Consider the following 25,938-nt stretch of genomic DNA (forward strand, 5'->3'; position numbering starts at 1 on the left):
GGGTGGGATGGACCTTAGAGCAGGGGCACCTTGGTCAGGTTGCTCAGGACCGTGTCCAGCAGGGCTCTCAGTATCTCCGGGGATGGAGACTCCACAACATCTCTGGGAAACTTGCTTCTACCTTTGCCCATCCACCCCATAAAAATCCTTCCTATGTTTAAGTGGAATTTCCTGTATTTTAATCCGTGCCAGCCAGTAAAGCCTCCACCCTGGCCGTGGAGACCGGTAGGTCCTCAAGTGGGTGCAAAAATCCCACCTGGGGGGTGCCCCAGTTCCCAGGAGGGGGGTGTTACCCTGAGACCACAAACCAGGAGGTCACAGGCCCTTCAAGAGGAGATGCAGCTGAATATGAAACAAAAAGATTGGAGATTCGACTCTTTTTATTATGGAAGTCTATAAAATAGCCACATGGATTATTTTTTTTTAAGATCACAAAATACACAACATTCATTTTAATATGCGACACATAATATTATATACATATTAAAAACCACATGACTGAAACACATGTTCACACGGCACCAATTTCATAACGAAAAACCCCACAAGTGCTTTTTTCTTTTTTTTTAATATTAAAAACAACTGTGATAAAACATATTAATATTTTTCCAGACAATGTTTACAATAAAGAGAAAAAAATTCATATTTTACTAAATAACAAATATTTAACAGCAAAACTTTATACTAAATATCTATTTTGAATTATAACAAAAATAGTACTTATAATAGTTTATAAAGACAGACCAAAAAAAAAAGTGTATAAAATAATATTATAGCAAATTGGACTGTGCTAAAATAAAAAAAAATAAACAAAAACAAACAATTCTGAGATTCAAAGTGCTTTATTCTGCAAACCCACTGCAGCAACTTTTTTAGTCAAGTTATATTAGTTAGGAATGGAAAAACAAAAGCATGACTTACTTATGCCTAGATTAAATACTCACACACACAAACATTATATATACACATGACGTAAGCATATATATATAATGGATGTATGCATCTTACATTACCGCTCTCCAATCAACCACTCACTCAAAAGCATGTTTGGTTTTCACGTTGTAATGACATTGGAAGTTAAAATAAAGATTTCAGTGAAACCCTTCACCGATTTCCCGTAAGCACAAGCGGGACCGAGCCCTTTCGGAAAAGTCTGCCCAAGAGATTTTGCTTGCTGTAGCACGGCACGAAGCCACCCATGAGCTTTAACTGGACCTTTTCACCTTGTTGTCCGTTCCTCTCTCCAGCTTTCCCCCTTTTTCAGCCTCCTCTTTCCCCCCGAGCACAGTTTTATTGCCCCGACTGGTCTCAGCTGGACATGGGGGGCTGCTGGGTAGCACCCGGTGGTGGGTCTCTGCTGGGTTTTCACCCCGCAGCTCCTCCCTGGCAGAGCATCCTCCACCTCCTGCCCCCGCCCCCATGTCCTGCAAGGGCTCATCATCAGCAAAGACCATGGACACCCTCAGTGCCGCTTACCTTTCCCCCAAATATTTGCCCCTGGGAGACTCACCCCTTCCCACCACATTCAGGTTTATGTTCTTTGCTTCTTTGCCCTTTAGGATTTTGATTGCGCTTAAGCTCCTTTTATCACCGGGAAACTTTTCTCTCCATCAGGGACAAGGAAAATACCTGAAATCTCAACAGCACCTGAGCTAGTGGTGTTTCACTCAAAATTTCCAGGCTGGCAAACTAGCTGAGCCTCTGCTCCGGCGGCATGGTGCACGTAGCCAGAGGCTCCTGAGACCTTGCTTTTGGGTTTGGCACGTGATTTACCAACCAGGAGGCAAGGTCTGGATCTGAATGGCATCCCCTAGAAGATCAGGAGTGTTATTTCAGGCTAAATCAACCCGAAAATCAAGCCATGCACCCTGATAGGAGTGGAGACCATCCGCTGGGATGTTCCTGGGGGCATTTCTGGCAGCTTGGCTGACGGCAATCCAACCTCAAGTGCTTCCCCTGGCTAAAAAACTGCCTCCCTCCTCCTTGCCCCCACCAGACGATGGGCTGGCGAAGGCAGCCATCACCATCTCTCGCTTCACACTTCCTTCGACCTTCCAAAGAGGCACCCGCTCGTCAAAAGCACAACCTGCAAAGCAACCTGGTAAGCCACATCTGCCCCTTCACCTCTCTTATTTCAACCCCTCTGACTTATCTGGACACCTTTAAAGCAGAAAGCCAAGCTGACCACCCAAGCATGAGATCTTTTCCCATCACGGTTAGGAGAGGTCTCAGCCATGGTCTTTGTCTTGTTCTTTCCACCTTGGAGGGCAGGAGATGGGAGAGGACTGGGACTGGGCAGGATGGGCAGAGATGCCTCAAGTCAGAGAGGGATCTCCCAGCCTGGTGCTTGGTGCCTCCCAGGGCACTCAGGGAGCTTTTGCTCTGCACCCACGTGCAAGGCCATGTCCACTTTCAACACAACCCACCCATCTCACAGTCAACCCAGAAGCCTCTTGCATGCAAAAAAAAAAATCAAAATAAAATAAAATAACATAAATCCACCCAGCAATTCAAATGCAAGATACCTTGGTGGACGCTTGCTTGTGCCGGAGAAGCTTTGGGCAGGGCCCCTCTCCCGGGTGGGACAGGGCAGACAGCTTGCAAGAAGCCCACTGCTCGCTCTCCTTCCTGACGAGCTCTCCCATCGCCAAACAAAACCCAAATACGAGACAAACAATGCATACGTTGGCTTATTTATAGAGATCACCTTTAATGCAAATGCCTCCCATCGAAGACGACGCACTGAAACGAGCAGCTCTGAGCGGGGCGGCTTTGCTCAGCACCCCGGTGCTCACGGAGCCGTGGTGGGTCGGCGGGGCCATGCAGTTTGGAGGCTGGTGCCTGCACCTTGAGGGAGAGCAAAGGCACCAAAATGCCCCAAAACGGGTGCCTCCGCACAAGGAAGGGGCCGGTGAGGGGCTGCGGCGGGGGAATGGGTGCACACAGGCCGTGTAGCAGCAGCAGGAAACTCAACGAGAAAAAAAAAGACACCCCCAACACCCAGACCACAAATGCATTTTGCAAAATGCAAACATGCACTCGTCCGAGGCCTCGGAGGGACGGCTCACCGTCCGCTCGGCCCCGGACAAGACACCACAGGGTTTTTCGGTCCCGCCGTGGAGGCAAAATGGCAGCCCCCCCCCCCCCCCCCACCCCAGCCTGCCCCAGCACAGCGGGAGAGGGAACGGGAATGGGCATCGCTTGTCTCCCCCTCACCAAGGAAAGCCTCCAATGCCCTGAAACAAAGAACACAACTGAACAAATGAAAAAAAAAAAAATAAAAACAAACCACAAAAACACTGTTATCACCAGCTAATTTAACACTGTTAAAAAAAAAGATCAGAGGCCACCCAAGAGCCACCCGGGACACCAGACCTCTGATCGCCAGCTGATTTCCAAAGCCTTTCCCGCAGTCGGGCCTTTGCAGCGCTCCTCCTCGCAGCAGAAGTGTTTTATAGATATTTATATATATATATTTATAATATTTAGATACTGTGTATGGTCAGACATCCCAGCTTGACTCGGGCTTTGCAACTCTTCCTCCTTCCGAAGGAAACAAGACGCACGATGACACCCCAACCTTCTCCACCCCGCCACAGGAAGAACAAAACTGTTTTGGCAGCTTCACCGGTGGAGAAAGCAGTCCTGACCCGGAGGCTCTGCGAAGTGAGCATCGTGGAGAAGCTTCTCATCCCTCTCTCCTTCCCTTCTGTTCGTCCCCTTGCCCCCACCCCACCCCTCCGTCCCCTGGCCACCCGTCCCTCGTGCCGCCGGCGTGGGCTTTACACCGTCGCCCCCAGCATGGCATCTGTCCCCGTCAGGATCTCGTTCTGGTTGGAATCCAGTCCGAAAAATTTGACCTTGAGTCCGTCGACTGGGTGGACCACAGGCACCAGGGTGATTTTGGGGAAAGTCCTGGTGGCAAGCTCGAAGCGGCTGGTGCTGGCCAACTCGATGGCCAGCGCCTTGAGGAAGAGCTTGGCCAGGTGCTTGCCCAGACAGGTCCGTACGCCTCCTCCGAAGGGGAGGTAGTGGAACCTGCCGTCCTTATCTTCGCTTCGACCCTGCCCAAAGCGGTCTGGGTCAAAGACGTCTACATCCTTGAAGACGGGGGCGGTGTCGTGGGTGTCCCGGATGCTGTACATGACGCTCCAGCCTTTGGGGATTTGGAAACCCTGCAGAGAAGAGGAAAGGGGTGGGGAGAAAACCAGAGTGAGTCAACACTACTGCAAAGGGAGAGGGAACGGGAGAAGAAGATAAATTCATTTTGCTTTGTCTTGCTTTTTACCATTTTTCTTCATGTTTATTACTCGAGCATGATGCAGGTTTAAAGGAAAACCAGAGAGCACAGCACAAAGGGCCGGGAGGTAGGAAACCTGGGGTTATTCCTGCCTCTATCCCAGGGACCCGCTGGATGATCCGTCGGTATTTATTTGCTTTGCTGTCGCTGGCAGGAGTCTCCTACCAGGAGCCCCGCGGTGCTTGACTGCCGCAGGGCAAAGGGAAGCAGCTTTTCTCGTGCCCGTGCTGTGCCCCATGCACCGGCCAGCCCTCCCCAGAGCATCCCGTGGCTTTGCTCATGCCCTGCCACCTGTCAGTCCCACACGCCCAACGCACATGTCAGGGCCTGGGCAATGAGAAACGGGGTGGATTTATCATCCCCTGAGCACTTTGAAAGGTTTCCGACTCAAATCATCACATTAGGAGGATTTACACTGACAAGCCAGGTCTCAAGATTTTGTTTTGCTAGTAGGAAATTCCAGCCATTGCGGTGAGTAATCCGCCTGTCATCCAGCAGCCTGGAGATGCCCTTTGCAGTAAACCTTTCCCTTGTCACACCCCAGTTTAGTCTTTGGCATCAAACATTGCCACGAGTTGCTCTTTGAACGATCATGCCTGTTTTCTCTTTGACAGCCCGAGCTCATCCCTTCCCTGCCATGGGCCAGATCCCATCACCCTCCTCTTAATTCAGAGCAATTCCACCTCCCATCAACGGGAAGACCTAATTTGTCCTCCCTGAGGTCTCATCTAAGCTTAGCTCAAGCAAACTTTGCAACAACATGCAAAAGGCTGTTTTGGGGAGCTCACGGTGCAGCCGCACCCCAAAGAGATGGCAACACTCACATCCAACTCAAAGGTTTGCAGCACCGTCCGGTACCCCCCGGAGATGGGGGTGAAGAGGCGAAGCACCTCCTTGATGACGCAGTCCAGGTAGTGGAGGCTGTTGATGTTGTCGAGCCGGAGCGAGCCCTCGCAGATGCAGCCGTTGTGGAGGATGCCCTTGCTGCGCAGCTCCTCCCGCAGCTTCTCCAGGACCCGGGGGTGTTTGAGGAGCTGCATGATCAGAGAGGTGCTGGCGCTGGCGGTGGTGGCATAGGCGGCGAAGATGAGCTCCAGGGTGCCATCCTGAAAGACAAGAGCAAAGCTGGGGTAAGACACAAGGGATGGACAGACAGACAGGCCAGGAACTGTGGCATGTCAAGGGACAGGCACGCAGGCTGCCATGGGGCATTTTTTTCCCCAACAGCTCTCCAGCCTGGTGATGTCTAACTGCAAGGTCCTTGTGCAGACACACCTCTTGGACATCCTCCACAAGGAGCTTCCCAGAGGAAGCCTTGGAGGATGCTGAGAACTGGACGGGCAGGAGAAAAAACCCTGGGGATGGCTCTTGATAGCACATGAAGGTCAAGTTATGCCATGACCCTGCTGCAGATAACAATCTGCCGAGGGCTCATTTGCCCTGCAAAGGAGGCAACCATAAAACTGGATGGGTCATGGGGTGAAGCTGGTCAAGGCTGAAAGCTTCAGCAAACCTGTACAGTCTTTCGGTATTCCCTGGAAATGCTTTTTAGAAAGGGATAAACATGATCTACAAATAAATATGGCCCATAGAATTATAGAACCATTAAGGTTGGAAAAGACCTCTAAGATCATCAAGGCCAACCACCAACCCAGCACCCCCAGGCCTCCTAAACCATGGCCCCAAGTGCCACATCTACATGTCTTTTAAATACCCCCAGGGACGGTGACGCCCCCACCTCTCGGGGCAGCCTGTGCCAGGGCCTGACTGCTCTGGCAGGGAAGGCATTTTCCCTCATCTCCAACCTAAACCTCCCCTGACGCAGCTTGAGGCCGTTCCCTCTCGTCCTGTCCCTGGTGACTTGGGAGCAGAGACCGACCCCCCCCTCACTCCAGCCCCTCTCAGGCAGCTGCAGAGAGCGAGAAGGGCTCCCCTCAGCCTCCCCTTCTCCAGGCTAAACCCCCCCAGCTCCCTCAACCTCTCATAGGAAAGCAACTGGCTGGTTGGCACCATGATCCATCAGGTCAGGATTCATCTGCAGCTCCAACAACACCTTGTGTCCCCCCAGTTCTCACTGGCCATCTCAGATCTGCCCAAAAAAGTCCTCCTCACAGCAGCTCAGGCTTTACTCTTTGGGGATGCCCTGCCCTGACCACAGCAAGGACAAGGTGGCCATGGGGAAGACCTTTACCTTCAGCTCCTGCATGGTGAGCTCCTTGCCATGCTCTTTGCCGCTCTCTATCAGGATGTCCAGCGCATCGGCATAGTCCTTCCCCTGCGTGTTCTGCAGTTTCTCTTGAATGGCTTTCTCCAGCCCCTTCTGCAGCGTCTCGCGTGCCCGGATGCCCTGCGGAGTGGGAAGCCATCAGACCACGCAGGGCACGACGCTAGCTCCACCATCCCCAGCCCAGCATCCCCGGGAGCTGGAGGTGTGCTCAGGACAACACGTCTAAGTAATACAACTGCAGTTGCAGATGCTCAAAGAGAAGAATAAAGATGATGAAGTTGTTCCCTGGGCAGGAGGAGCAAGTCCCAAGCGGGCGAGATTAGAGGCAAGAGTAATCAGCACCTATGTGCAAATGACAGGGCTGATGTGGGAGCCCCAGTACTGCACCAGTTCACAGGCCTCCAGCTCACCCTGGGATGTATGGCAGCCCCTGGGAAAATTGTCTCTCAAAGGAAAGTCAATTCATCTGAAAGGATCCTCTTCCTGGGAGCGTAATAGTCTTCCCAAGCAATTTTATCACCTGGTCTCAGTAAAGCAATTCCTATCTGAGTGCAGCTGCACCGGGCTAACCTGCTGCTGCAAATGCTTCGGGTCTGCAAATGGTTGGGCTCACTCATGTGGTCAGATCGCAGTAACAAAATTTACAGTGATAATCACAAAAATAAATTTTAAAACCCCGTATCTCTGTTATCAAAATTCCCCATGGAAAAAAAACACAATATTTTTGTCTGTGTTTTTTGTTAAGTTTTCATTTTGCATCATCATTCATCAAGTAGAATAGTTCTTGGAATTAGAAGGTCCACTGACCTGTTTCACCCTGGGGGCAGGAGGGAATTAACAGGAGAAGGGTCCCACAAACAAAAATATACAGCAAAACTGCCAGTTGCAAGTGAGGGAAAATTACATGTTCAATTAGGGCAAGTCCTGAGTGTATTCTCCCTTGCATTGAACCGCACACTCTAAAAACCTATGAATGGATCTCCCTCTCCTCTCTACCAAAAGAGGATTTTGTATCCCAGAATGGACCCTCTGCTAGAGGTCGGAGGGTGACAAGACAGCCCACCAAGAACCAGCGGAGGTGGGGATTAGTCACTGCCCCATTAATCCCACTAATTTGGTGTTATCAGCTGGTGGAGGATTTAGCCCAAATCTCTTACCCTCCTATAGCCGCTGAAGGGCAGATCCACGGGCAAGGAGAAGACATTCTCCACGAACTGCTGGTAGACCTCGAAGAGGCGGTTGAGCTCCTCATCAGGGATGCGGAAGCCCAGCAGGACACGGATGGCCATACGGAAGGTGAGTTTCTGGGCCTCATGGTAGACATTGATGGACTCGGGGTTGCTGCTCCAGGCCCGAAGGGTGTCTTTGATCACCAGCTGGATCTTGGGGAGATAGCTCTCCAGTGCCTCGTGGCTGAAGATTTTGGAGAAAACCTACAAAAGAGAGTGAGCAGAGATTTCTACACAGCCCCAACACCCTCATCTTTGCCTTCTCTAGTAGCCAGCTTCTGCCCACCAAAATAGACATCACAAGTCTCCTGTGCTGAACAGAAGACTCGTCATCATCCAGAATTCATCACCCAGAATCACTGATTCCTGAAATAGCTGCCAAAAAGGGTCAATGGAGAAATATCAGCTGACGGATCCTCCACCGGCTCACCCCCACCACAACCATCACGAATGACGGGCAATAACACGGTGCAAACCAGAGACGGGAGGGAACGCTTCACCCCCCACGCAGCAGGACGGATGGAGCTGGCTTTCCCACGGGTCTGTGTCTCATGGCTCCCAGTTACATTCATCACATGATTTGGATGCTACCAATAAACGTCTTCCATGGGGATTCTCTAGTGTCTAAGATTACAGTTGTACATGCATGCGGACACACGCAAGTTTTCTTTCAATGGGAAGCATCAGCAGTTTCTCCCACCTATGAACCACCCTTTTTTCATATATGTAAAAAATTAAGCAAATTTTTTTTGAGGCATTTAGGATCTCTGTAAAATCTGGCTGAACTTAGACAAGGGTTGAAGTGGGGAAGAGACACACACACGTACCCAGAGGCTGCGATCGCACACGGCTCATTTCCTTGGGAAACCGGGCAAAAAACCTGATGTCAGTAGACAGTATTAATTTAAGCTCTGCGAGTAAACACTGCGCGGGAGTGGGCCTCCCCAGGTCCCTGATGCTAACGGCTCCTTACTCCAATTTGGGCCAGGGCCCGTGCATTGCACGAGGAGCTCAGCAATGCCAGGAATGTCCCTTCAGCCCTCCCCGGCGCAGCCCACAGCACACGCTTTCATTCGGCATCCCCGCCGCATCCCTCCCAGAGTGCACCAGAGGAAAAAGTGCTGTTTGTTTATTTTTTATTAACCTACACACACACACACACACGGCAGCACACACATATGCACCGCCACATGCCAGGCCTCCAGGAAAATCAAATTAGAACAGGCTCCCAAGGAGGGAGCTGCAAACCTGCGTAAGCCTCCACCGGTGGGCCAGCTCCCGGAGGGGCTCAATGCACTGTGGGGGAGCTGCAAAGTTATCAAACCAACAAGAGGAGAGAAATCAAAGCCGCCCCTCTTTCCATGAGTGCTGGACTCACTGGAGCTGTAAATGTGAGAATTTCCTCCGCAGTCAGCACTCAGAGGGAAAGGTAACATTTTCCTGGCTGCGACCCCTCATTGCTAACGCGCATCATTTGCTGGGAGTTTGTTTGGTGAAATAACACCACTGTCCCCTCACAGCCCCGGGCAGGAGGCTCGACAAGAGCCACTTCATAACGAGCTGTGCTCGGGCTGAGTCCCGAGTAAAATTCATCACACAATACACGGTGGGCAGAGCTCTGAGGCTCCCCGTGGAAATATCAGCATGCAAGCAGAATGGTAGGAGGGTTGGGAGAGAAAACGCAAGCAGCCTGATGGACAGATCTGCCTGCAGACAGACAGCCGTCCCCAGATGGCTGTGCAGGGGGAGGCATGAATGAACGGAGCGGAGGAATGAATGAACGAACAGCGGGGCCGCGGTGAGATCACGGCAAGCATGCAAGACGGTGCGGCTGCTGCTTTCTGCTGCCTCTCTGTGCTTCACAAGCTATTTTTAAGCCTGGAAAGGACAGCAATGCTCAGGCAGACCTGCCTGTGTGAGGGGGCGAAAAAGCAGCAGCTCGGAAAAGAAAAGCTGGAGGTGCTAAAGCTGAGCCCTTCAGCTGCCTGGGGAAGGTACGAAGGGCCAGTTCCTGGTGGCTGTGAGCAAGACACCAGGTTCTGATGCAGTGCCAGCTGGAGGAGAGCTGGCAGCCGTGAGCTGCTCGACAGGGATGGGACAGGACCGACCTCCTGAGTGGGGCCGGAAAAGGGATATCCATGTCTCCCCATCCAGCTGGCATCTGCCTTTCATCCACGCTGCAGGGCCTGGGATAAGGACCCCAGTGAATCACGCTGCTCTCTCCCCAAATGCTTCCCGTGACTCAGTTTCTCCAGCTGAAAGCAGAGCTGATGGTAGGACAGCCTCTGCCTAAGGTGCGCCAGGGCTGCAGCCCTGCTCAGAGCCACCATCCTGACGGAGATGGCCCCTGGGGGTCCCAACCTGGGGCAATCCCCATCCTCCCCCAGCTCTGCCCAGCATCTCCCAGTGGCAGAGTGCTCAGGGACCACCCCGCCAACCCTGCAAAAAGTACAGCAGCACAAGAAATGCCTCTGCACAGAAACTGCTGCGGTGGTGCAGAGAACAAGCCTGGGGCCAGATCCACACCCCACGGACGAAGCCAGACTCCGAAGAGGAGAATGCCTGTCCCAAAGAGTGATGTGTAGCAAAAGCACAGAGGAGACCCTCAGAAAGAGAAGACTGAGCCCCTATGGAGGTCAACACAGCACCTGCCCAGCCTGTAAAAGTGGGAGCATTTAGCACGGGGGATTTGGTGACATTTTTTTTTTTCTATTTTCGCTCTTTTTTGAGCTGTCCTTTTGTTATCAGGCTGCTCCCGCCCCAGCCGGCTGCACCCCACATCTGCCGGAGCCTGCAGCTCCCGGCCACGGGGCCAGCCAACATCGCGAGCCCTGGCCACGCTGCCAGCTCGCTGCAACGTCCCGTCCACTCGCCGCCGCCGCACTCCACGCCGCCTAATCCCAGATGTCAGCAGATCCTTCCCCAGCCAGACGCAAGTCTGGATCCCCTTCCAGTCACCTCCAGTTCAACCCTGCATCTTTCCAGTTGATTAAAAAGGAGGAAAAGGCAGCCAACTTTCCCCGACAAACCTCCGCGCGTTTCTAGCCTAAAATTCCTGCGCCCTCTAGTGAAGCCGAGCCGAACATCTCGGCCGCTTACCGAAGCAAGGCCGGGCAATGCCAAGGAGCATCGGCGCAAAAAGAGTTGCTCCAGAGCTGCCAAGAGGCAAAATCAGCTCTAAGGGGATGCTCAGCTTTGCTGACACCGAGATGCAATAGCCCAGCCATGGTGGGGTCCGTCCGGGTGGCCTCAGCGGCAGTGCCGGGGCGGTGGCCAGGAATTTTCAGGGATGCTAGAAGAAGCACCCTTTTGTTTTTTTCACATTTTGATATGTCCCAAAAGAACAAAGTCTGGGGATTTGCTCTGTCTGGGGGCATTCATTTACACACACATGCTCACCCCACACTGAGGGAGACACCACCACCCAGCGAGCCTGGCTGGAAACTTCCAACTCTGTCTCGTAGTGGAAACAGGATATTTAAAGATTTATGGTTTTCCTAAGGCAGAAAATTCCTTCCCAGTGTCTCAGCTCCAGGATCTCCTGGACAGGTCCAGCTCCTTGTGACAGCAAAACTGCCCCCGGTGCTGGCTGGAGAATACCCCAGCCCTGTCCTTAAACCACACCACAGAGGAGAAGACATTTGAATGAAGAGCCCTGAACCTCAACCCTCAGCATTTTCATGCATAGCAAAGGCTTCATTTGGAGGCTGGGGTGGAGAGGAGTTAGCAGAGATGATGCTTTTCACTGTGTTACCCCTTCTTGGTGCTGGCCAAGCCTCCTCATGCCAAACGCAAGCTTCAGCCCCTGCCTTTTGCTGGCCACGGTCTCCCCTGGTCCCACCTGGCACATCAGCTCGGCAAAGAGGGAACGGAGCTTTTCCTTCCTCCCCTCCAGGACTAAAACTTACGCTTTGGGATCAGACACCTGCGTCTTGTCCAGCCCGTGCCGGCCAGAGCTGCTGGCTCGACCAAACAAAGGCACGATTAGCATGGAGACGTTTTCACGAACCAATTTGGCACCCAGCGGCGGCTTGGCCGGCAGGACTTGTCAGGAAGCATCCAAAGCAATGTCTCAACCTGGAGGCGTACTATTTCTTCCAATGTTTCAAAGGGCAGGCAGTGTTTGTCCCAACCCTGTCCTGTCGCCACGTTATAATGGATGTCTGCCTCTCTCCGGCACCAGACGCGGGGCTGCCAGACATGGAGCCCACTGCCATGCTCCAGCGGGCTTGTAAACCATCGTATTTTTGGAGCGGGATGAGAAGGCTCATGGGCAAGAGGCTCCCCTGGCATCAGGAGCACAAGCAAAGTGAAAACACAGCAAAAAAAGTTGGGAAGACTACGCAAGGCACCGCAAAGAGGAGAGGACCTCCACAAAACCCCACCGCTGCCCTGACACTCTGCCCTCTGTTTTTAAAGGGCTTTGCCCTTCACAGGCAAAGAGCAAAGAGCTGATGCCTCTTCTCCCCATGCTGTCATTGGAAAACAGAGCACATGGACCACTCCAGGGTCTCCTGCCGTGCTCCATCCAGGACCAATGAGAGGGAAAAGCCGAAGGTTTCGGCTCCCCACCACCCAAAATGAGCAATGCTGGGCTTGCCCATCAAAGCGCAGCGCTGCACGCAGAGTGCAGGTGAGGAGCGCCGTGTCTCGGTGGAGCTGAAGGCAGCAACCTCTCCCAGGGAGAAATGCAAGGGCTCCACAAACACTGCGACCTGTCTCCAAAGGGAGCCTGGTTACAGTAGCTGGACCCTCCAAACTCGGCCCAGCTGAAGAAAAGAAATGGAGTGCCTTTGCAACAGGCAGTTTTACTGAAATTAAAATAAATCTCAATAAAAAAAGTCCTGGAAAAAAATGTAAAGAACATTTCAGCATCCTTGGGCCATGCTATGATGATCATGCACCCTTCAAGGTTGCCCATACTCCTAATTTTTTTAAATCTTTTTAAACACCTAGGATTGTGAGAAACTCTACCATTTCATATTCCCACTGGAGTTCAGAATAAAAACGAACCCAAGCACCCCATTCCCCCACGGCTCAAAGACCACCCCACATACGAGCAGCTCTCCTACAAGCCCTCCACACCAGCATAGGAGACACTGCTTTCGATCCGAAACCTGTACCAGGCTATGTGGTTACAGGGGCTGTGATGTAAAGGCTGGGGGTGAGAGCAGGGAACGAGCAGGACACCCTACATCTGTCTGAGCACCCCCCTCTCAAAAACTGCCTCGTGTCTGAAAAAATCCATCAGCACCAGAAACCAGCTAGATTTAGCAATCTAGGCTCATTAGCCTACTTTATGGGGATACCTAAACACGCTGCTGTTCTTCAGCATCTGTGTGCCTACACCATCTCCAAAGTGCTGCTCCAAGTGTCCTCCCCTCACTTATTCATGAGGAATCAGTGCATTTGAGGAGAGCAAAATTCACCTTACATACTGTCACTGCCCTTCAAGGAGGGAATCAAACACAGGGAGGAAAAGAGAAAGAAAATATCACAAGGGAGAGCATCGCAAAGAAATGGGAGCTGCGTCCAGCCAGGAGGGATTAGAAAGGTGGGATCAGCTGGCCAAGAAGTCCAACAGGGCACGTACCCACTGCCTGTGGCTGGTGTCTTTGGCTGGAGCCATGGAGGAGCATCCTGCAAACCCACCAGGCACCCGGCTGCATGGTCAGATAATCCCAGATCTGTGGTGTGGAGTCGAGAGTTTACCCAGAGCTAAAGAGAGCAGCTTGCCCAGGCAGCAGGATTAGTGCCCTGTCCACTACAGCTGAGCCAATGGAGGAGAAATATGAGGAGAAAAGTCCCCTTTTTGCTGACCCCCTGCATATTCCTGCAGCATGGAGGGGGGACCAAAGGGAGTGGATCCCATGCATTTAAGTAACCTGGAGCAAGGACTGTCCTAGAGGCAAAGCCAGACTTGGCAAAGAAACGAGCCTTGAGTGCTCTTCCATGAGAGCTCCTAGCCCTTGGTCCTGCCAAGTGCCCCACAAGCTGGGAGCAGAGCAGAGCGCGAGGGATGGCCACGCTCAGGGAGGGGATGGGAGGGAAACACCCGCCCCATGATGCAGCCCACTCCATCCCGAAGGTGAAATAAATATGCCTTTCTGAGCACGTGTGGTCTCTTGGCAGAAATGGGGGAAGACGCTTGGAAAAGTGTTTCCTCCAGCAGCTCTGCTGCCGAAATCCTGAGTAAGGTCTTGCAAGACCTCCATGGGGATGAGCACACACCTGCCGGTGCAGAGGCGTCCCTGCTTATCAACGCGCGAGCTCCTGCAGGCTAGCAACGAGGCCTCTTCTGAGCTTTAAACTAAGCCCAGGGAGGAGATGACAAGGGCTGAAATGACCCAAGGTCACCCTACAAAATTAAGGAGAAGGAAGTTGAAGAGCAAGCTGGCTGACAGAGAAATATATTTAGTAGTAGAAGTGCCACCTGGGAAGTAACGGAAGCAATGGAGAGCATCGTTAATCTGAAACAAAGGACTCGGTCCCCATAAGGATGAGCAGGATATTACAAACCACAACTTAGCAGGTTGCTCGAGCTGCTTGGAAGGATGGAGTATGACACGGTAGAAAACCAAAGCTACACAAAGACGGTGTAGGAGGGATCCTGAGCCTGAAAAGCTCCCCAACCCATCTCTGGGATTAGCTCCTGGCATCCCCCATTCCTGCTCTGAAGTGGAGCCTGGAGCCACACAGAGCTATGGGCTGCAGACCCCAGTTCCACCCAGCACAGAGCATTACAGACCGAGGAAGGGTCCCATCTTCCCTCTGCTTCACAGGACATCCCACAACGTCCATCCCAGGTGACACGGAAAGGTAGAAAAGCCTACGTTAAAGAGGTTCAGCTCGCAGGGTATTGCACAGCTCCTGGGCTGTAACCGCGCTCCAACACAGCACAGCTTCTCAAAGCAGGGTCTGAGCTTGCAGGGCATTTTGGGGTGGAAGGTGCTATGAAAAACGCATTAAATCTGTCTTTCAGGCAGGAATGCCTGTGCTTTGCTTTTTTTTTTAATCCATTGGAATCACTCTGGATTTACACCACTGTAGATGACAGCGCTCTTTGGTCTAAAGTCAATGAGCCAACCTAGCTGACAAATTCTTCCCCAAGACCGCGAGCGGGAGCCCTCCTCCGTCAATGGAAGCCTTTTCTCCAGCTCCAGTGGCTTTTGCCCGTGGGTTAAAGCTCCCAGGGCAGCAGCCCAACACGGACACACCAAGAAGGGGCTGGGGCCGGGCCAGCTGATGGCAGCTGGAATCCAGCCCGCCTGAGCTGACTGATACAACTTGGGGGGGGGGGGGGGGGGGGGTGTCGTATGGAAGGGGATGGTTTCCTTTCCACCGTGGGATTTACAAGTTACACGGAGGAGGGCAGTGGGGCTGGAAATGCAAGAAGGAAAAAAAAAACACAAGAACAAACAAACAACAAAACCCAAACAACTAAAAAATCCTCTTAACAACTTGGGCCAGGGGTTTTTGTATTGAGAAAGGTACATTCCCGCCACCTCCCATCCCTCCTTTCTCCTCCCGCCCCTCTCCCCCGTCTCCCTCCTTCCCTCCCCCCTGCCCAGTCCAGCCTACAGCAGCTGGTTTATATTTGGCTGTAAATTTATGGCCCCTTTTGTGTTCTTAATCCTCTTGCAAACTATATTAAAGCCTCAGACCTTTCTACTTGGTGCTAATAAGCTCAACACTTGTATGCCTCCGAGGCAGAACATTAATTGTGGTGTGTTAATGAATGATGTAGTTTTGGACAGTGAGACAAAACAGGCCGTTTCTCTGCACCACTGTCTGCTTCCTCCTCAAGTCTCTGGGCCTAGGATGTCTACCCGGCCCACGGACTGCTTTTATTTTATTCTTTCTTTTCCTTTTTTAAGCCAGCTGTGCCTATTTTTGGATTACTATGCTGGAACAGAGCACAGGGCCGGCAAGTCCAGCGCTCTCCTGCCAAGGCTGGATGCTTCCGAGGAAAGTCTGAGTCCCACCTTCCCCGTGCACCGTAGCATACTCGCGCCGGCAGCGCGTATCCTGCATGGGGAAACTCCTTCCTGGCCCCAGGCACTGCTTAGTCTCGACCTAAAACCTAAGGGCCGTGTGTCCTGGCCATTTCCAATTCCCATTTCCTTCTCCACTCCGGTGCTGGGGTCCCTCACAGGCGGAGGCACAGGAGTGCCTCCCTCTCTGTTTGCTGAACTTCAACTTCCCGCTGGCCTTATATCCCATAAAACCAGAGCCCAGGCTATCACCATGCCTAAAAGCAGATTTGCTTTGCCTTCGTTACAGCTCGTGTTGACCCAGGGATTGACGCTTCCAGAAGACACATGCTGTAAATCTGGAGTGACTGCACTGATTTCACTGGGGTTTCACAGGTATAAATGGGAGCTCATGAGTATAAGTTGGAACTGAAGGTGTCCAAAAGGACAGATTAAGCATGAAACGCCAGACTGGGACAGGATCCCAGCATGACCCATATGGCAGAGGTGGCGTGACTGTGCTGCCAAAACAAGAGCAGGATGGGGAGAGCCCCGGGCAGTGGAGCGAGGAGCACCCTCAGCCAGGCACCGGCCCCAGTCTCCCCTTCCCAACGAGTTACTGTAGGAGAGCAGGCGCTCCCTTCCCTTGGGGACATGTCACATCTCACCCCAAGGGGAGATGCGCACCCTTCATGTCATGGAGAGGGGCAGGCATCTGCCACCAAAAAGCTAGAGGAAAGACATGCCCATGCTCAGCCAGATGTGAAAGCAACCTGCTTCCACCGTGGGGGAACGAGCCACAGCACGGGTGGCCCAGATCCTTCTCCGACACCAACATAAACTCCATGACCCAACAGCAGTAACAGCCTCTCAGGAGATATTTATCTCAGGAGAGAGGCTGAGGAGCTTTGGGTTGCTTTTGTTTACTACTTGTAAACTATTCTTATCGACCAGCTTAATCTCGGGCCAAGGACAGAGCCAACGCTGATGACATCTGCAATAACACGATACCCCTGACGCAGGCAAGCCCCGCTCCCAGCCAGCTCTCGCCCTCCATCCCGCCCCGCAAGCTGTCACATCCCTGGGCAAAGTTGACTTTAATATCCAGAGACCCCCTCTTTAATAACTGGAGAGTTCATTTCCCAAAAGGGGGAAGTTTTCTCCAATTTATATTAACTTTGACAGCTTCCTGCAGGGGAGCTTTAATAAATAGGGGATGGGAAAGCAGAAAGCTGCCGTAGTTACCGGCTTGTTAATATGGCTTTGTTCTTTCTGAGCACCTTTCACACATGCATCTCAGACTCCTTCACTAACACCCACAAGATTTAAGCCTCTAGGATGGAGAGGATGACATCCATCTGCTTTATGGAAGGGGATACTGAATCTGTACAAGATCCCGAGAAGGAGCTGAATTAGGGAGCCACAAACCTAAGAGAAGAGCTCCAGAGACTGTGTTGTCTGACCCATCTCTGATCCCATCGCCGTCATGGGCAAAGTGTCCTGCAGCAGATCCAGTAGGGATAGCTGCAGCTGGCTGGCCTTGAAGTTACACTGAAGAGCTAAATCTCTCTGGAAAGCTTTGCAATGCATGGCCAGCAAAGCAGGCGAGTTCAATGGCAAGCTACCAGGAACATTGTGCAAGAAAAACATTGGGTTTAAAGATCTTTGCTAGAGCTTGTCTTCACATCTCAGTGGCAATCCGTCCCATCAAGAGGAGACCCCAGCTCAATTGCCAGGGAATGATGAAAGAGTATCTGCCGGTGCTGCTGCAGATAAGTGCAAATAAGGTCTTATAGAAAGATGGCGAGGACTCATCGCCGGTGGTGACCATGTACAGGTTGGTGGAACAAGAGTTAGAGATGCCCCTGATGGTTCAAGGTGCAGAAGAGAGTGAGCACATGGGGCTTCATGCACCCTACACCACAAGCAGCCTCAGGAGAAATTATACCTCATGTGCAATTTCTAGCAAGACCAGAAAAAGATAAACCACTAGTGAGAGAAGGCTCAAGCTCAGAGATGGGCTAAAAACCAGAATACAACCAGGAAGCACTACTGCTCTTCTCCATGGAGCTTTGAGCCTGCTCCAATTCTTTTAATATTTTCTATTAATACCAGCATTCTTACTATGAAAGCTGGCAAAGTCTGTGAAAAATGCTGTCCTCTGCCAACAGGATCTTAGCTCCGTTCCCCAGCAGTTCAAGAGGAAGGTACAGACCAGGTGCCTAAGAGAAAAACTTCTACCTAGAAGGAACAAGTTTAAATCTTAAATCTAGTGCTTTCACCTCTCGTGGTCTCAGCAGCAGGATGGGGTGAGTTAAAAGTCAACACCATTTAACAGCAACAAAAGCTCAGGGCTAATGGACTCAAAAGACGCTGGCAATTTCTGCCGGTAGAAGGCACCTGGCCTGGAAAAACCTTCAATCTGGTCATTGCAATCTCACCAAGAACAAAATCATCTGTTCCCTTCCTGTTAGAAGCAGGTTCCCCTTTTCTCTGGGTGCACAACTCACCCGGTCCAGGGCGAGGGATGGTTTGTGTGGGGGAGAAGGCAGTGCCAGCGGCCGCGGGGCTCAGGGAGCACCCAAGGGTGCGTGATGCATGAGATGCTCAACATGCAAATGGTGATTAAGAGACCACGTGAAGGAATCAGAATAACCTCCCGCTTTCAAAGGGAAGGGAATCAGCTGAGCCCATCCCCATCCCCGTGCCGCTGAAAGAGAAGCTGAAAAAATAAGTAGCTCCTCTGGCATCCCTGGGCCTGCTGATACGGGGAAAGCGTTTGCTCTCGGGCACGCCAGAGCTCAGCGCAGAGGCAAGGTGTGCGAGCGGGAGCAGGCACGGCTGGCAAGGGCCAGCCCGGGAGGGTGTTTTGCCAGAGTACCTGTTCTCAGGAGGCTTTAGCCATCCCTTAAGGAGGAATTAGGATCCTTGCCAGCTTGGGATTACGCATGATGCAAAAAATCGGGAAGGCAAAAGGGCTTTGAGGAGGAGAATAGAGATCCAGGCCTGACTTTGGGCTCAGAAAAACCCAAAAGCATTGGGATTCATAGTTTAGGGAGGGCCATATATTTCCCACTAGGTAAAAACACAAAAGTGAGACCATCAGGTATAAATACCGAGGGAGAGAGGCTCTCCCCTTCCTACACTGCTGGTATTGCTCCTTGCCGGTGCCAGCACTCCCCATCCGAGCTGCGGTACAAATTACAAGTCCATCAGGATACCACAGAGGTCAGGCCTCCCTTTTCCGTGACCCCGTTCCCATAACCCACGCTGTCCTCGCCTCCCCAAGTGTCTGCGCCTGAGGTCTGAATCCCACAGGTTTAATAAGGCGATCGCATCCAAAGGCCTTCAGCTACCCGCTTTTCAGCGGTAAAAAATTGTCTTGCTGCGCAGAAGATAAAAGAAGGAGCATAGAGTCACCTTCAAATCGCTGGCTGCTGCCGCTTAACCCTCCCTTAATAGGAAATAAATCGGAGCCAAAGCTGCTGCCTTCCGCTGCCAGAGTAAAGCACATCGCCCCCCATTTCCCTGCACCGCTCCTGCCGCAAATTATGCTCCGTGGTGGAGGCAGCCCCATGAACTACCGCCCTTTCTCTTTGATGGCAAGGTTGGGAAAGATATCTCCCTCCTTAAGGACGAAAAAGAAGTAGCCCAAGCAAACGGCGGCGCGACTGCGAGCACCGGGTTTGCCCGGGTAGGGACTGACACCGCGTTCCTTGCGGTACCGCTCAAGTACCGGCCGCCAGCGCGTTAAGGGATGTGACTAACGGGTGTCACGGCGTGTTTGTTTTCTCCTCTTCTCCCCCAGGAGAAAAGAGCGAGTGGTTGGGTTTGGTAGGGATTAGATAGAAATATAGACTCTAACATAGGAAATCCTGCTGGAGCAGAGAGAGGAGAGCGGACCTTGCCTCGGGGCAGGGACTGGGACAGCCTCTTGGCGCTGGGTGCTGCGCTCCCCTTGCCAGCAGCGCCGCCTCCGCACCGCAGAGTCGGGGGCAGACACATTACCTTCACCCTAAATCCACCGCCTGCCCCAATCCAGCTGGGAAAGAGCCTGTCCCGGGGAGGACGGGACACGAGTGCCGTCAGCCGTGCCCCCATGCCGGCCTGCTCCGGCTACCTGCCTGCCTCAGGGCCTGTAAAGGAGGTCTCACCCCGGGACCACCAAGGGGGAGAGGCCATGTGAGGCCCAGAAGGGTCTCAGCCCCCTTCCAGCTGAGTCAGCATGTTGTGTGTCCCCCCCCCCCCCCGTTCTTCATCCTGGGACCCCCATCAGCACCCCAATTTCCCAGAAATCCAACACGATGCTCAGTGCCGTGAGAACCCCACCACCAGCAAGCACAAATCCCACGGGGCCTCCCTGCAACACCCTTCCCAGCGGAGCCTGGAAATGGGGGGGTGGGGGGGGTGTGTGTGCCCCCCATTCCCCTCTGCCCCACGCCACGCTGTGCCCTCCCGCTTCCCACCGGCCGCATCACCCTTTTAAAAGCCCTCCGGGACCGCGCTGGCCACTCAGCTCACGGCAGCCCCTTCCACGTGTGTTACCGGTTGTGGGGAGGGGGTATTGGGGGGCGGGGGGAGAGGGGCAGCACCTCCATCCTCAGCAGCAACCTGCGGGGCAGCCCCACGTGTGACACCCCCGCTCACCCTTTATCCTCCTCATCGCCCTTTTTAAACGCACTGAGTGCGGACACGGGTAGGGGGGACGCCCACGCGGGACCTCCCACGCACGGGGGGGGTGGTGGGGGGGTGGTGTCCTCGGGGAGAAGATGAGGGAAAAGAAGAGGAGGGTTAGGGAGGAAGATGGGTGCCCCCCGCCCCACGCGCGTACCCAGGCCCCCCCACGCCCCCGCGTCCCGGTCTCGCGTGGGTACCTCACCTTCCTCTTGTGGCGGTGGATGTCGCCGATGGAGTTGGCCACGGTGTTGGGCCCCAGCAGCATGCGGGTGCTGCGCGGCCACTCGGTGCTCACCAGGTGATGCTCCCCCATCAAGATCTTGCGCACGTTTTCCGCCCCCGTCACCCGCACCAGCGGCCGCCCCAGCAAGTGCGTCTTGAAAACGTTCCCGTATTTCTCCCGCCGGGAAGATTGGAAGCAGGAGCCCTGCGGGGAAGGAGGGGGAGGGAGGGCGAGGAGGTGGGGGGGGAAACACGGGTGGAAAGGGGGTGGGGGGGGGGGGGTGTTACCGCACGGCTTCCCCGCGTAGCCGCACCCACGCGTGGGGAGCCCCACGGAGCCTCCGCTTGAGTGGGAGGGGGGAAAACGACATGGGGATGGGGGGGGGGGGGGTGTCATCGCGCCTGCAGGTCTGGGGGAAACCGGAGGGGGGGAACAGCGGGGTAACCCCGACATCCCACCCACCCACGCACGCACAGCCCGGCTCCCTCCGACGGCGCGCCCGCTCCTCCCGCCGCCCCGGCGGGGGTCGGTGCCCTCCTCCCCCCTTCCTCCTCCTCCTTCTCCCCCCTCTTACTTCTACTTTTACCTCCCCTGGCAATTTTAAACCTTCTCTTTTTTTTCTTTTTTTTTTTTTTTCGCTCGGGCTGAATTTACTCGAAAGGCTGCAATTTGCTTAAGTAAATCTCCAGATTTGAGAGGGTTTAATAACTTTCCCACATGCTCCGGGGGCTTTTGTCGGCGAGGGGGTGGCTGGAACCGCGCGGAGGGGGGAGTGTTCCCCAAAAACCCCATCCCGAGTGGGGAGACGGGCCGCAGCTCCGCGCCCCGGTGCCGGGCTGCGAGTGCGTGTGTGTTTATTTTGAAACAAAAGCGCGGTTGTGAATTTTTAGATGTTCAGGTGACCCTGTTTCTTGATCTGCGTAAATATAATTAAAGTCCTTTTTGTGGCATTAATAAAGAGTTATTTGTACACCATTTCCAGGGCAGCACAAAGAGGACCTTTATGTGGGAGAAGTTTCGAATGGAGTCCAATTTATACAAAATTTTTGTATTTTTAGCCCTGGACTCTGTTTGGACGGAGCCTGTGGAAAAGCGAGAACCCTTTTCTGGTCCCCCTGTAAAAATCTGATAAATTTCTTTAAAAAATAAAGCCCTATTGAGAGCGTGCGGTTAACCCCTTCGGCGCCGCTGGCGGGGAGGGGGCCGCCCGGGGAGCCGGGCTCCCACGTCGGGGCTTCCCCGGCGGCGTGGGGGGGGGGGGGTGGTGGAGGGACACCCCGGGACGCCCCGGGACACCCCGAGGGACCCCGCAGCCGGGACGGGGCTGTCCTGCCCCTCCGCGGGCTCTGCCGCCCCCTCGGCGCTCCCGTCAATGAACCGCAACCGGAGCATCCTCACCGGGCTCGCGGTCGCTTATTATTATTATTATTTTTATTTTGCCTTAAAAGAGGGCTGGGGGGGGGAAACCCTCGGGCTAATTTTTCCTCCGGGGTTCCCTTCTGGGACGCTGCGATCCCCGGGTGTCCCCAGCCCGGGGCACCCCTCGGGCGCCTCCTCCCTCCTCTCCTCCTCGCTCTTTTTAATTTTTTTTTTTAATATTTTTTTTCCCTCTCTTTTTGGCAGTCACCCTCTCCCAACGCCGTCCGAGGGGATCCCGCCTCGCCCGCCGCTGTTCAGCATTTAGCAAGGTTAATCCCGGGTTAATCTACCGATTACCTCCGCGGGCTTCCCCCAAGACCGGACCGGAGCCGGGCGGGTCGGGAGGGTGGGGGGGGGGGGGGCGAGAAGCTCTCCCCGTGCCCCATTACACTGGCGTGGGGTGCGAGCGGGGGGATACGACCCGGGGACCCCCCGCTCCGTGCCCCGGAGACACCCACCCTCGCCTCGGGGCTACCTCCCACCCCCCGCTTTAGTATTATTAATTTTTTAAATTAATTTTTAAGCAAGAATTTCGGCTGGGGAGGGGGGGAATGGAGACTTTTGGCAGCTTGGCGGAGACCCCCGAGATTCCTCCCCGGCCCCGAGCAGCCCCCGCCGGGGGAACCCCGCAAAGCCCCGGCCTGGAGCGCAGCGGGGCGGCCGCCCAGGGCCGAGCTCAGCCAGGCCGGGCTCACCGGTCCTGTCCTCCCCCCTCCGCAAAAAAAAAACCCTCCGCTCTCCCCAGCCGCAATCAACCCCCCGGCCCCAGCTACCTCCCCAGCTCGCCGGGAACCCGCATGATGCAATCGTAAAGGAATAGGGAAAAAAAAAAAAAAAAAGAGAAGAAAAAAATTAAAAAGAGGGTTTTTTTAAATAAAAAAAAAAAGGCGGTCCAGGGCTGGAAGGGAAGGGAATCCTCCTTACCTGCAGGAGCCAGTGGAAGGTTTCTCCGATTAAAGGGAATCCCATGGAGCCTTTGGGGATTGGGAGCTTGCAGGTCTTGTCGCGGGTGGCGGCCCAGCGGAGCTGCCACAGCTGCTGGGACACGGCCAGGAGCAGAGTCAGCGACACCAGGCAGGCGGCGAGGGTGGCCAGTGCCGAGACGAGGTCGAAACTTGCGAAAAGCATATTTGGAAGAAGGGAGGAGGAGGAGGGTGGGGAGAGAAACAGCCCCTTGACAGGCACCACACTCGCACCCACACACACGCGCGCCCGGGGTGGGAAAAAATAAAATTTGAAAAAAAAAAAAAGAAAAAAAAAGAGGGATATTGCGGAGATTGGTAAAAACCTGCTTGGGGGGTTCTGGGGGGGCCGGGCTCGCCCCCCTCTCCGCTGGCAGGTTAGAAAAGCAGCGGGAAATTTGGGGGGAAAAAGGAGGGGAAAAAAAAAAAAGGGAAAAAAAGGGGGGGCAAAAAGCTGTTTCTCCTCTGTCCCTTTCTGAAAACTTTGTTCTTGTTTGGAATAAACTTGACAGAGTGACACAGGAGGGGAAAAATAAAAAGTCCACACGCACGCACAAAACACAAAAAGAGAAGGGAAAAAAGAAAAAGAGAGACCCCCAAAAGAAGGGGGTGGGGGGGTAACTGAGCAGCCAAAAACGCGAGAAAATTAAAGAACAAGGGGGGGGTGAAAAAAAAAGACACCCCCAAAAGTCCAAATGCGGATGCTCTGGCTCTCCCTCGCTTTCAAGGCAAAGCCACACACACCAGAAGGGGGAAAAAAAAAATGAAAGAAAAAAAGAAGAGCGAGATTTAAAAAAAAAAATATTAAAAAATCATAAAATAATTCAGCCACGACCTGGAGAGATGGAAGAATTAAATAGCTATATATATGTATCTATACATACAGAGCGAGACGGATCGGTTTATATCTCTATCTATATATATATAAATATATCTCTATAAATATATATATCTCTATATGCCGGCTATTTGTTAGCCCCAGACTTTTCGACAGATCCCTGTGAAGCGGGAGGCAGGGCTGCTGGGCATAGCCCCTCTCGATGTTGAGTTTGAGTAAAAAAAGAAAGTCAATGTGTGTTTATATAGAGGCGGGGAAGCCGGGGCTGGGCCGGCCGCCAGCACGGCTGCTCCCCCCGCACCCCCACCCCCACTTCGGAGGGCTCCGGGGGGGGCGGGGGGGCGGGGGGGGGCGGGCCGAGCCGGGCGGACGCGGCGCTGGAGCGTGCGAGCCCTGGCCCGCCGCCCGCCGCACGGTCACGCCGCGCTCCTCATCCTCCTCCTCCTCCTCCTCCTCCTCCTCCTCCTTCCACCTCCTCCGCCGCCGCCGCCGTCCGCACCGCCGGCCTGCGGAGAGACAAGCGCGGCTCAGCCCCGGCTCCCCTCGCCGCGATGATTTACCCCCCCCCCCCCAAATCACCCCGCTCCCCAAAATTTAACCCTCAGTGATGCCCTCCTTGCAATGATCCCCCCTTCACATTTGTCCCTCGCAATGACTCCCACCCCCCTTGATGATTCCCCTCCTTGTGATGAGCCCCCCAATATTCAATCTTTGATTCCCCCCCACAATGACCCCCCAATATTTAATCCTTGATTCCCCCCCTTGCGATGATCGCCCAGTATATAATCCTTGATTCCCCCTTGCAGTGACTCCTCCCAATATTTAATCCTTAATGATTCCCCCCCTTGCGATGAGCCCCCCCAAAATTTAACCCCTAATGATTCCCCCTTCCAGTGATCCCCCCGTATTTAACCCTTAATGATTTCCCCTTGTGATCAGCCCCCCAATATTTAACCCTTAACGACTGTCCCTTACAATGAAACCCCCCAATATTTAACCCCAAATGACTTCCCCCGGTAATGATTCCCTCTCCCAAGACCTACCTCCCCTTAAAATGCCCCCCTCCCATATTCAACCCTTTAACGATTCCCCCTTGTAATGACTTCTTCCCCACCACCCCCCCAAGATTTATTCCCCGACGAGTTCCTCTTTCAGCGATTTACCCCCCACAATAATTTGCCCCCGGCAATGATTCTCCCCCTCCCCAATAAATTACCCCCTCTTCTGATTTGCCCCACTTTCATTACTTGCTCCTTGCAATGCTTTACCCTCCCCATAACGATTCAGGACCCCTCCATTTCCCCACTTGCAACCCCCTAACCCCACCCCCCCCCCCCGACTTCCCCGCTCGCCATGATTTACCCCCTGCAATGATTTGGCCTCTTGCAATGATCCCACCCCCCCAGATTGCCCACCTGCACTGATTCCCCCCCTCCAATTATTTGCTCCCAGTGATTTCCCCCTTGCAGTGATTTACCCTTTGCTCCCAGAATATTTTTGTCCGGTTTGCTATATTCCACACACCCCTATTTTCTTTGGGGGGGGGGGGTTTGTCTGTGATTGCCCTGACCCCCCCTTCCCCGGTACTTCCCAGGGCTGGGGGATTTGTACAGGAGGCTGCAATACCCCCCCGCCCCGCGGCTCCCCCCCCCAGCAGCGATGGAGGCAGGTATCCGGGCTGCCTGGTTACAGGCAGTTTTGCGAAGCATTTGCTTCAGATTACAGGAAAAACAAAAGTTCATTGAGTTCCCCCCTTCTCCTTCGCCACCCCCCCGCCAGCCCCCCCCCCCCCCGCGTCCCCCTTTAGCCTCCCCAGCTGCTTTGAGTCTGGTGCCCGGGGGGACTGGGGAGCTCCGAGAGGGGCTGCCCCCCCTGCCGCTGCGGCCGCGGGAGAGGGTGTGTGTGGGGGTCCCCTTTCCTTTGGGGTGACCCAAGACTAGACCCCCTTTCCTACAACCCCCCCGTCTCGGTGCGGGGATGGACCCTGGGTGCGGGGATCCTCCCGGAGCATCCCGGGGGTGGTGCAGCGATCCCCCCCCCCGCCCCCAGGGGCAGGGACCCCCCACCATTTCGGGTCCCCCACCCCCGCG

At 53.9% G+C, this 25,938-nt stretch overlaps 1 protein-coding gene across 1 annotated transcript; it reads right to left on the minus strand.

Annotated features, from left to right (window-relative positions):
* Positions 1-366: 366 nt before the first annotated feature.
* On the minus strand, positions 367-24,075 carry LOC135313008 (cytochrome P450 26B1). The gene is made up of 6 exons (XM_064448798.1): positions 22,973-24,075; positions 20,609-20,833; positions 7,685-7,960; positions 6,492-6,647; positions 5,125-5,406; positions 367-4,175 (listed from the first exon to the last, which is right to left on the minus strand). Exons 1-6 carry the CDS (start codon positions 23,174-23,176, stop codon positions 3,783-3,785), a joined length of 1,536 nt encoding a protein of 511 aa, XP_064304868.1. The 5' UTR covers positions 23,177-24,075; the 3' UTR covers positions 367-3,782.
* Between the last annotated feature and the right edge of the window lie 1,863 nt (positions 24,076-25,938).

This window comes from Phalacrocorax carbo, chromosome 4 (assembly GCF_963921805.1).
Source record: "Phalacrocorax carbo chromosome 4, bPhaCar2.1, whole genome shotgun sequence".
NCBI classification, from domain to species: domain Eukaryota; kingdom Metazoa; phylum Chordata; class Aves; order Suliformes; family Phalacrocoracidae; genus Phalacrocorax; species Phalacrocorax carbo.